The 12,763-nt window shown below is 38.8% G+C and overlaps 1 protein-coding gene and 1 long non-coding RNA gene across 2 annotated transcripts; both read right to left on the reverse strand.

The window, feature by feature from the left end:
• Positions 1–8,298: 8,298 nt before the first annotated feature.
• Positions 8,299–8,794, reverse strand: LOC116932945. The gene is made up of 3 exons (XR_004399793.2): positions 8,642–8,794; positions 8,495–8,577; positions 8,299–8,435 (listed from the first exon to the last, which is right to left on the reverse strand). It is a non-coding gene; the product is annotated as an uncharacterized LOC116932945 (long non-coding RNA).
• Positions 8,795–9,920: 1,126 nt separating this feature from the next.
• Positions 9,921–11,308, reverse strand: LOC123466897. Its single transcript, XM_045166991.1, has 2 exons — positions 10,865–11,308; positions 9,921–10,808 (listed from the first exon to the last, which is right to left on the reverse strand). Exons 1-2 carry the CDS (start codon positions 11,306–11,308, stop codon positions 9,921–9,923), a joined length of 1,332 nt encoding a protein of 443 aa, XP_045022926.1.
• Between the last annotated feature and the right edge of the window lie 1,455 nt (positions 11,309–12,763).

The raw sequence follows: 12,763 nt of genomic DNA on the forward strand, positions 1-12,763 counted from the left end.
TGGTTTGATAAATCTAATTGACTAAAAGCTTCTAAATTAATGTAGTCTTTTGTAGTTAATGAAAGTTCCTCTTCTTCTAAATTGGGTAAAGACCTTAGTGGGATATTTATTCCCACTTCGGAAAAAGTTATGCTATACAATGTTAATATACTTTCGGAAAAACTATGTTGTACTCCATAGTGATCATAAGTGATCTGCTTATTTTTAGTATTAATTTTTACGTTATTGCTAGCCAAAAAATCTAATCCTAAGATACAATTTTCATTAAGATTTTCCATCACATAATTAATTAATTAAATTATTCTTATTTATTGTTATTTGAAATTCATATTGGCCTAATGATTTGAGCTCTTGTCCTGATACTGCCCTAAATATCGGATCATCGGTGTTTTTTATTTGTTTTAAATTTTTACCACTTATGTTAAAATAAAAGCTAGATGAAATTAAACTGGCTGCTGCACAAGTGTCTACTAAAGCTTTTGTTTCTTTTTCAAAAATTCTAATTGGGATACGTATAAGTTTAGGTATTTCTGCCATAAAGTTACGTTTTACATGATAGTGATTAATGCTATTGGAATTATAGAGTGAGTGGTTTCCTACATTTGACGTCGTAGTTGACGGTTGATACATGCCATATCCGTCCAGCATTCTCTCGCCATGTGTCCCTTTTTGTTACACTTGTAGCACTAATGTAACTGTTTTTCGCTGGTTGTGTGTTGTGAAAAGGTTGTACTCGTGGCTGATACTGATCACCAGTCGATTCACGCCATGGCTGATATTGAGGGTTCCCAAAATTTTGAAATGTGTTGGGTTGGTATATATTTCTTTGCGGTTGATACGAATTATTCTGTGGCCGTTAAAATTGTCTTGGGTTTAGTTGCCGTTGGCCATTTTGATGTGGCCCGTATGAATAAGGTGTTTGGCGTTGCGTTGTCGGTTCTTGAAAACTTTCCCTTTCTCTCTGGTCGTTATAGTTTTCTCTATATGGGCTGACTTCTCTGCTTCTGGAAAAATTTGGTTCTCGGCTGCGTGAGTAGCTTGATTCGCGGCTGTTTTGCTGGTTATTATTAAATCGTACTCTCGTATATTATGGTCTTGAATTGTGTTCCCGTGATTTTGATCTGCGAGGCTTTGATTGGTCAGTGGCTGCTTTGACTGCAGTTTTTTCCTGTGATATTTCATTTTTATTAGCACATTCCATCTCTAAAATTTTCTGTCTTATTTTCTCTATTTCGAAATCTTGTTGTTTTCCATGGTGTGCAATGCCAGCAATGACTGCTGTCAGTTCTTTGTCGTCGTTGTTTTCCTTGTTTTGCAAGATCTGTTCTGAAACAAACAGTTGTTTGCATAGTACATCGAAGTCGTTGGCATCTTCTGGCATTCGTAGGTAAAGTTCCGTTTTTATAATTGGTAAGATCCCTTGGATTAAAATTTTAATTTTGGTGGTATCCCGCATCTTTTTTACTTTACTCAAGAGCTGGTCTTCCACAACTGTCTTGTTGTGATCAAGTTTTTCTTCTTTTCCTTCGATTCCGTCGTATAGGTTCTTTAGTCTTGACAGGAAAGCTCTGCAGTTTTCTTCCGGTTTCTGTTTTAGTTGCAATAATTTTTTCTTTAGCGTGGCTAGATTATAGGCGTCTTGGAATCTTGCTATGATTGCTGATCTCCAGTCATCGTATTCAAGTTCATCTCCTAGTTCTGATACGTATTCTTCGTGCCAATCCAGAACTTTACCTTTACCCACATAACACAAGGCAGTCCGTCGGATGTCCGACAGATGTCGGGGTCGGATGTTGACTACATCTTTTTATTTGGCTATAAATATGACATCCATTGGACATCTATTCTTGAAAAAACATCAGGATATCCCAGGATTCAAACTCGAGTCTCCCGCATCACAGTCGAATATTATTCCACTGTGCTAATTTATAGATATATTATATATCATTTTTAAACAATACAATTGAATTGTTGTAAAACACTTGAGCTTTTTCGATAACAAATCACACACAGGATTTTTAAGAAGTCAAGATGATGTCGAACTTAGGTTAAACCAGAGGTGTATAAATTGAAATTAAACAATTTATGCTAAATATTTTTTGAATTTTTAACTTCAGCATGATTTATTAAGTTTAAAGTAGTTTTTTATTATTTGAAATTATAATCCTATCATAAGTATACTTGCTTTGAATATTATTAGATGCCGAATAATATTTATTTTCTGTGAGTTAATTTCCAATGGCTTGGTTCCCGTAAGCTACACGGAAAGCTTGTGCAAACAAACTCATGACTTACATATATTTTATTCAATTTTTTTATAAATTTAAAAATAAAACATCCGTCAAATAGATAATTACTCCTTTATTTTTTCAATTTTTCGTACTAAATGCTGGACTTAAAATAAAAATACGTTCAAGGGAAAAATTTGAACACGGTTAAGTTTTCCCCTTTTGGAAACAAAGAAATTTTGACAATTAATAATGAAACTTAGTGATCGGCCCAAATTAGTTCTAATCGAGTTAACCGCCCCGCACCAATAAAGTGCATTCGGGGTTGAATTGAGGTGCCATTTTTTCAACCGGGGTGGTGCGGGGAAAAATTTGAGGTTAACCCGTTGCCCCGAAGCAATAAAAAAAAAGGCCGTTCTTTCGGTTTCAGAGTAAAAATCGGGGCAAGCGGGTAGAACGAGCTATTATCGGGGTTATTATCGGATAGAACGGGTGAAACAGTCAATCGATAATTTTTTTTGCATTGATGAATCGATTGATTGCAATCCAATTGATTGCAAACCCCAATTAAATTCGGGGAGAAGAATTTTCCACCCTGAGCCACGCCTCGATGGCCCGAAATGAGAAACCCGATTTGCAAAAAAGCGCCCCGATTGGTTCGAGGCCGATCCTTAAATGAAACAATTGAAAATCTTCTTGGCTGTTGGAAGGAGGTCCGTAGAATATAATTTTCGCACATCCATTGCACTTCCAAGGTGACTAGCCGACGGACATCCCTGGAACTACCCATTGAGTACATAGATATCTAACGGATGTTCGGCCATGATTCGGACATCCGACGGCAGAAATGTGCTATATGGGTAAGTCTGTCTGAAAAGAATAGTAACTTTTGGTTGTCGTCCCAGTTGTTGTTTCTGGCTACGTGCTCAGCTGTTTTAAGCCACTCCGTTATCAGTTTGTCTGTGCTTTTTCCTTTGTATGGAGGGATGGATTTTTTATCTTCTCGTGAAAACAGTTCCCCCAAAACTTTTACTATTGGTTGAGTAAAGGTTTTGATCATGTCTATTTCTTCTAAGGTAGGGGTTTTTTCTGTTGATTTTCCTTTTGGGTTGTGTCTCGAAGTCTCAGCTTCCTCCGAAGTATCGTGGTAAACTCCCATGATTTTAAAATTTTGATTCTCTTTGTTACGAAGTTTGTCCTGTTTCTGCAATAGGTCTATTGTTTTAGTCTGGACTCTATTTGTTTTTTTAGAGTTTCAATAGCTTGCTGTTGCTATAAAACTTGTTCTGTATCTAATTCGAAATGTAATGATTTGTCGTTTATTTCTTTTATTGACGTTAGATCGTTGATTTGTTCTATTAGTTTTTGAAACTTCTCCTGTGTGTTCTTCGATTCTAGAATTGTCTGAGCTCTCTGCTTCGATGTAAAAAGCTTCTTTTTGCTTATATTTTACTAGACGTTCCTCAAGGCGTTGTATCTTGCTCTCCTGTACTGAAATGAGTGTTTCTTTATCTCTTATTTGTCTTCCGAGGTTTCTATTCCTTGCGGCTAATTCTAGTTGCCCTTTGTGCTGACAGCTTCTTTCTCCTTTTGTTGTTTCGAGAGAGGTTATCAATTCTATTACCTCCTTTTCTAATTCGTCGCCTCTTTCTTTCTGTGCCTTTTCGTGTTTCTTAACGGTATTATAACTTTCTAGGAGTAACTTGTTTTCGTTTTGGAGTTTGTTTATATTTTCTTTACCTTCGGTTTCCACGTGTGCTGTAGTTTCTTCCTTCTTTTTCAGTAGTTTTTTAAGATATTCTTCGTTTTCCGTGTTTTTTCGAAGTATTTGTTCTAAATCACTTATTCGCTGATAAGTTTTTTCCAGTGAATTCTTTAAGAATTCGTTACTTTCTATTATTTTTTCGGTCGACTGATTTGGGTTCTTTCCTTTTTTTGCAATTTGTTTTTGTAAGTAAAATTTTTCTATGCTGATTTCGTCTGTTCGTTTTTTCTCTGCGACTTGTTGCGCAAGTGCTTCTTCTTGTAGAACGGTGTTTACTTTGACCAAAAATTCTTTCTCTTTACCGTTAACAGTTTTTAACTGTTGTAAAAGAGTGTCTACGTTACTAAATTTTCCTCCGAGTGACTGAATCTGATCTCTTATAGCTTTTGTTGTTTTACTTTTCGTCTCGTGAGTGATTTCGTCTGGCGTATTTAAAGTTTCTTTTAATATTGAGTACGCAAATTTGTATAAGGCGTTATGTGCCGCTGTATTTGCCTCTTTTTTCTATATTCTAATTGTTTTATCGTGGCTGTTGTTGAAGTTGTTTGATAACTGTTTGATTTTCCCTTAGTATACTTGTATTCTAATTCAACTAATTCTTTCCAGCCAAGAATAAACGCGGCTCTTGGCGTTTTAATTTCTGAGTCAGGATTTGTTATATCATGGGTTTTCAAATTTGGGTTTACTGGTGGTGAAGTTTCGTTAGTTAATTCAGGGTAAACGGAGTTGGTCCTGAGAGTAGTCTCTGGTAAAAAAGATTTATGCATTCGATTACCTTGATGGATTTTGTTGACCGACGCAAGTGGAAGAGAAAAAGAAAAAAAAATTAATAGAACTTTATCCTCCAGATTCAATTTTATTGTTTATTGTTTTGAAGTCTATTTATACCGGTGACAAATCTTTTATTTCAATTTCAAGTCTCGTTGGGACCTCCAATTGTACGATTTGCCAGGCGTGTATTAATTGACTTCTACAATAGCAATACAATCAAACCGAGAAACATGACACTACTCTAACTATTGTTGCGAATAACATTGCTTTTTATACAGAATTCCAAGTGGCACATTGGGTGTGGCTTAGATGGCAGTTGCGTGTGGTCACTTGGTCATGTGGGCGTTTCCTTGGTGTACACTTTGCGTACACTCAATGTCCGTGAAGATTTGCCATCTTCTGTAAAGCGTAAATAATGCAGTTGGCTCGTTACAACATGTAGAAGTGTAAACTCATAATATCACAGTGTATTCACATTGAATACAAGTATATTTGATTCGGTTTACATGTAGAAGTATAGACTCATAATATCACATTGTATTCCTATCGAACACAAGTATATTTGATCCTGTTTATATATAGAAATGAAAACTAATGGTATCACTGTGTATTCCCATTGAATAAAATTATATTTGATCCTGTTTACATAAAGAATGAAAACTAATGGTATCACAGTGTATTCACATTAAATACAAGTGAATTTGATTCTGTTTACATGAAGAAGTGTAAACTCAAGATATCACAATGTATTCACATTGAATACAAGTATATTTGATTCTGGTTACATGTATAAGTATTAACTAAGAATATCACAGTGTGTTCACTTTGAATGCAAGTATATTTGATTCTGTTTACATATAGAAGTAAAAAGTCATGGTATCACAGTGTATTCACATTGAATACAAGTACATTTCATTCTGTTTACCTAAAGAAAATAAAAGTCATGGTATCACAGTGTATTCACCTTGAATACAAGTATATTTGATTCTGTTTACTTGTGGAAGTATAAATTAATAATATCACAGTGTATTCACATTTATTACGAGTATATTTGATTCTGTTTACATGTAGCAGTATAAACTCATAATATCACAATGTATTCACATTGAATACAAGTATATTCGATCCTGTTTACATAAAGAAGTTAAGATTCATGGAATCACAGTGTATTCACATTGAATACAAGTATATTTGACCCTGTTAACATATAGAAGTAAAAAGTCATGGTATCACAATTTATTCACATTGAATATAAGTATATTTGATTCTGTTTACGTATAGAAATAAAAAGTCATGGTATCATAGTGTATTCACATTTAATACAAGTATATTTGATTCTGTTAACATGTAGAAGTGTAAACTCATAATATCACAGTGTATTCCGATTGAATTCAAGTACATTTGATACGGTTTACGTATAGAAGTAAAAACTAATGGTATCACAGTGTATTCACATTGAATACAAGTATATTTGAATCTGTTCACATGTAGAAGTGTAAACTCATGATATCAAAGTGTATTCACATTGAATACAGGTATATTTGATTCTGTTTAGATGTAGAAGTATAAACTCATAATATCACGATGTATTCACATTTCATACAAGTATATTCGATCCTGTTTACATATAGAAGTTAAGATTCATGGTATCACAGTGTATTAATATTGAATACAAGTATATTTGAATCTATTTACATGTAGAAGTATAAACTCATAATATCACAGTGTATTCCCATTGAATACAAGTATATTTGATCCTGTTTACATATAGAAGTAAAACTAATGGTATCACAGTGTATTAACATTGAATACAAGTATATTTGATTCTGTTTACATTTGGAAGTTTAAAATCATGGTATAATAGTGTATTCACATTGAATTCAAGTATATTTGATTCTGTTTACATTTAGAAGTATACACAGATAATATCACATTGTATTAACATTAAATACATGTATATTTACATTGAATACAAGTATATTTGATGCTGTTTACATATAGAAGTAAAAACTCCTGGAATCACAGTGTATTCCACTGAATACAAGTATATTTCATCCTGTTTACATATAGAAGTAAAAACTCATCGTATCACAGTGAATTTACTTTGAATACAAGTATATTGGATTCTGTTTACAAGTAAAATATAATCTGATAATATCACAGTTTGTTAAAATTGAATACAGTTATTTTCTAGCCTGTTTACATATAGAAATAGAAAATTATGGTATCACAGTGTATTCTCATTGAATACAAGTAAATTCGATCCTGTTTATTTATAGAAGTAAAATTTCATGGTATCACTGTGTATTCACCTTGAATAGGAAGTATATTTGATTCTGTTTACATGTAGAATAATAAACTCATAATATCACAGTATATTTACATTAAATACAAGTATATTTGATTCTGTTTACAAGTAGAAGTAACGAACTTTTCGAACGATTCTGTTTACATGTAGAGTAATAAACTCATAATATCACAGTATATTTAAATTAAATACAAGTATATTTGATTCTGTTTACAAGTAGAAGTAAAGAACTTTTAATTCAAAGTGAATTCACATTAAATACCAGTATATTTCATACTGTTTACATTTAGAACAATAAACTCATAATATCACAGTGTATTTACATTGAATAGAAGTATATTCATATTGAATACAGGTATATTTGATGCTGTTTACATGCACAAGTAACAGCTCATGGTATCACAGTGTATTAACATTGAATACAAGTTTATTTGCTTCTGTTTACATTTTGAAGTATTAACTCATAATATTACAGTGTATTCACTTTGAATACAAGTATTTTTACATTGAATACAAGTATATTTGATGCTGTTTAAAAATAGAAGTAAAAACTCCTGGAATCACAGTGTATTCCCATTGAATACAAATATATTTTATCCTGTTTACATATAGAAGTAAAAACTCATCTTATCACAGTGAATTAACATTGAATACAAGTATTTTTGATTCTGTTTTCAAGTAGAATATAAACTGCTAATATCACAGTTTATTAAAATTGAATACAAGTATTTTCTATCCTGTTAACATATAGAAGTAGAAACTAATGGTATCACAGTGTATTCCCATTCAATACAAGAAAATTTGATCCTTTTTACATATAGAAGTTAAACCTCATGGTATCACAGTGTATTTTACATTGAATACAATTATATTGGATTCTGTTTACATGTAGAAGTGTAAACTAATAATATCACAGTGTATTCACATTGAATACAAGTATATTTTATTCGGTTTACATGTAGAAGTATAAACTCATGGTATCACAGTGTATTCACATTAAATACAAGTATATTTGATCCTGTTTACATATAGAAGTAAAAACTCAAGGTATCGCAGTGTATCCACATTGAATACAAGTATATCTGATTCTGTTTACATGTAGAATAATAATCTCATAATATCACAGTGTATTTATATTGAATACAATTATATCTGATTCTGTTTACATTTAGAAGTATAAACTCATAATATCACTGTGTATTGACATTGAATACAAGTATTGTTCCTACTGTTGGAACCTGACTTGTCGATGGCTCAACGTATCGAGTCTGCTGTTGTAAGCAGCAGTTGAGTAGCAAGTCGAGGGTTGTTGCAAGAATGTTGGATTGTGTGTAGCCAAGGAGTATATTTGACAATACGGTTCCTGAGCAAGGAAGATTACAATGAGAATAGGTTGGTGACACTGAATAGTTACGAAAATACCCGTTGTAAAATGCAGGTGACACGTAGAGGGCACACACACGACATCCAATGCACAACAAGATATATATAACGAGTCAGGGGACCTGCATCGGAATGATGTGTTAAAGGATGAAAGTCATAATAGCGAACATTGTAATCGACAGTTACCCAGGACAAAGAAAGTGCTCAATCTGAGCTAGAGATGCCAGGAGGTTGGATAATAACCCACCTTCCGGAATTGGTAACGTTTAAAGACACAGCCAATTTACGGTGACTAACTGCGATCGCAGTTTGACAGGCTATAATATCTCAGACGGAACGGTATAGCAGACGGAGGAGAGAGGTGGGAACTGGAAACGGGAAAGGAAAAGGGGTTAAACAGCGGATTCTAAGCTTCAGAAAGATAAGATCCGAGATCAGAGTTGCCACGTCGAATTAACGCGACTTTCGCAGGAACATCCTCCCCCGAGACTGGAACAGACGAGCCCGTTTCCAGAAAGCATAACTCCGTAATTCCGTGACGAAATATCGTCGTCGGGAATTGGACATCTACCGATCTGACGTATCCGTCCGGGCCAGGAAATACTTGTGTGACGTGACCGATGTTCCAGACTCCCCGCTTGAATCCTTTGTTGATTTCCAACACGACGTCTCCAACTTCGAGATTTGGGCGTGGAATTTTCCACTTCTTACGGGAGGCTAGGGACTGGAGATAGACGGTCTTCCATAAGTCCCAGAAAAGATTAAGAGGACGTTGGAGATATCTATAATGGTCTCGAGGCTGCGCATCGTTGAAAGCGCCGGCTGGCAGATAGGCGGTTGGGGCTCGATTGAGGAAGTCATTAGGCGTCAGAGGGCGGAAGTCATGTCGATCAGAACTAGCGTACGTTAAAGGTCGGGTGTTCAGTATTCCGGCGACCTCGTATAGCAGAGTACGGAGGACATCCTCGGTCGGATAGCGGAGAGCACCCTTTTCATGTTCTAAGGCACGATACAACGCCTTTTTTGTAGATTTAACCAACGATTCATGGTCGCCACCGAAATGGGGCGTTCGAGGAGGTTGGAAAGTCCACTTGATGCGTGCAGCTTGAGCGAATCTCGGTACTTCTTCTGAGGCATATAACGCATCGGCGGCTTCTCGTAATTCCCGCTCACCTCCAATGAAGTTGGTCCCGTTATCGGAGTGAAGGACTTGGGGACTCCGATACATTGCGATAAATTTCCCCAGGGAGAGGAGGAAATCGGTGGACGAGAGGGACGGTACCAACTCAAGGAAGATTGCGCGGGTGACCAGACATGTATATAACACTCCCCATCGGTTTGCGGTTCGGTTCCGGTACAACCCGATCTCGAGGGGTCCAAACAGGTCGACAGTGGTCCGAGTGAAGGGGATGGTGCCATAGTCGAGACGGGACTCTGTCAAATCAGCCATAAGCTGTTCGCCCGGCTAAGCGCGGCTGCGTCGACAGACACCACATTCACGATGGATTCGCTTCACTAATTCTCTCCCTCTGGTCACCCAAAAATCTTGGCGTACGTAGCAGAGTTGGAAATAGGTACCCACATGATTAAGCTTCTCGTGGAAAGCCCGTACGATTTTCTCAGCCAATGGATGCTGACCAGGTAGAAAGGGTGGGTGAAGTTGATCGTACGGTAGTCGCACCCGACCGGCCCGACCGCCTAGACGGAGAATACCGTCATAACCGAGAATCGGCGCCAGAGACAAAAGCGAGGAGTTGGAGCGGAGCGGTTTCTTCTTCCGGAGTCGATCCAACTCTTCAGCAAATGATTCCATTTGACACCATTGTATGAGATCTCGGAACCTCTCATTCATTCTACATAGTAACGGGACGTCTGCAGCGGAAACTTGGACCTCCGACCAATCCATTTTTGCCGCCTGGACGGATGAAAATGTTCGGGCTGATCGCATTTCCTCCTTGATGGCCATCCATGGTAGGTCCGGAGGCCATTCCACTTCTGGTTGCAAAAGAAAATCGGGGCCGTACAACCATGTTGAGGGGAAGACGTCTCCTTCTAAAGTAGACCGAGTTGCAGCATCGGCTGGGTTCAAAACGCCCGGCACGAACCGCCATTTGTCTGATTCGGTGAGTGTTTGGATTTCACCGATCCTATTGCTGACGAATACTTGATAATAAGCAGCGGTGGCCCTGATCCAATTACGGACCGTGCTGCTGTCTGTCCAAAATCGACGACGAATTATCTTGACTGGGAGTGAAGTTCCGATAGTCACCGCGAGCCGGGCTCCAAGGAGAGCTGCGTTCAACTCTAATTTTGGTATCGATATGCTTTTCTTCGGGGCTAATTTGTTGGCTGCCTTGACTTGACGGATGCGCACGGTTGGCTCGCACGTATGGGAATAATTTTTCGTACGTATACTACGGCAGCATACGCTTCTTCGGAAGCGTCACAGAAGATATGCATTTCCGAAGAGGTCAGGGCAGCACCGTCTGGAAACAAGCATCTAGGAGTTTCCACTCTACGCAATAACAGAAGCGCCTGGAACCATTCTTGCCACCAACATCGGTCATCACCAACTACAGCATCTGTCCATTTCAAACCTTTGGTGCCGAGCTCCCTCAGCCGAATCTTGGCCTTGACGATAAGTGGGGAGGCGGTACCCAGAGGATCGAATACACTAGCCACACGGCTAACGACTTCCAAGCGGGTAAAGTTGCTATTGCAGTGGTTGGCCACTTTGAACCTGAGGGTATCCGAGTGAGTGTTCCACACTACTCCCAGAACCTTTTCTTCTGGATCCGGAACTAGAGAGTGGGCTGAAGCGAGGTTGATGGGGCCGTCGTCGGATCCGTTCATCAAGCGGACGAACTCGGGTGAGTTGGAGATTCATCTGCAGATTCATCGGCAGCAAGTAAAAGGTCACGAACGACGGTCACTTCACCAACGGCTTTTATGACCGAAGGGGCAGAATGAAGATAATCGTCCACGTACATACTGTTTCGCACGGCATAGACTATGGCTTCAGGTACATTTGCATCTTCCATGATCCGGCGGATGGCATAGATAGCTACGAATGGAGAACAGCTCGCTCCAAAGAGTAACCGATCCATGCGACAAACATCTGGGTTGACCGCTTTCTCCTTACTCCAGAGGAAACAAAAATAATTTGCGTCTTCAGCAGCTAATCTGAAACGGCTAAACATGGCCTCTACGTCCGAGGCCCAGGCAATTTCGTGGGCTCGGAAACGGATGACGACCGAAGCCAGCGAGGGTTGTAAAGCTGGACCGGCTATTATGGAATCATTGAGGCATTTCCCTTGGAAGGGGGCGGCAGCGTAAAACACAACTCGAAGCTTGGGCCCCTTGTATACGCCATGATGGGCTAAGAAGTACTGGGCCTCCGATGGATCCTGTAGCACCGACGCGTATCCTTGTTCAAATTTTTTCGCCATTGCCGAACAGTAATCCTTTCCGAAATCGGGTTGACGCTCAAAGCGGCGAAGTAGACTCCTCCACCGGTTCATCGCCATATCCCGATTGTTAATTAGGTTTGGCTCTCCTTCTCGCCAGGTAATGGGAACTTGATAGCCAACACCCAACTTGTTGGTGCGTTCTTTCACCAGCACCAGGGCACGTTTGTCATCAGGTGAGAGACAACCCGACTGGAATTCCGTTCCAAATTCTTCTGTATCACAGAAGCGGCGTAGCTCAATCGTAAGGGCATCGAGCGGGAGGCTACTGACGATCCGGTAACTCCGAATTGTAGTCGGACTTGCTTGCGTATCCGTCACCCCTCAAACGATCCACCCGAGTTGGGTACGGGAAGCGATGGGTTCACCAGCCTTCCCACCTCGGGACTCTTGAACTACCAACAGGTGGGCATAGTCCATGCCGATCAATAGGTCAATTTCTCCTCCTTCTTCATGAACCCGGGAGGTCTGCTAGGTGTGGCCACCGTAGTTTTTTCTTAAACCAGTTGAGCGACTGGTGCCGGGTTCGCTACTTTCTTCATCGTTGATGCCTCCATTGGAAGTAGCTCACCGGCCTCAGACCGCAACGTAAATCGTACTCTCTTCGACGTATGTTGTCTAATCTCACCTCCGACGCCATCAACTTCTAATATCTGTGGCTCCCCGCGTAGTTGTAGCTTTGAGGCACAAGAACTGGTCATCAGCGTTGAGTCGCTCCCTTCATCTACGAAACCGTTCACGACGAACTGATGATCTATTATCCGTGGATTGAATTTCTAACCGCATCATGCCTAGATCAACTCGTTGTCTACCAGCTCCGGGCTGATGATGGCTTCGCCCT

The sequence above is a fragment of the Daphnia magna genome, unplaced genomic scaffold (genome assembly GCF_020631705.1).
Source record: "Daphnia magna isolate NIES unplaced genomic scaffold, ASM2063170v1.1 Dm_contigs123, whole genome shotgun sequence".
Lineage (NCBI taxonomy): Eukaryota > Metazoa > Arthropoda > Branchiopoda > Diplostraca > Daphniidae > Daphnia > Daphnia magna.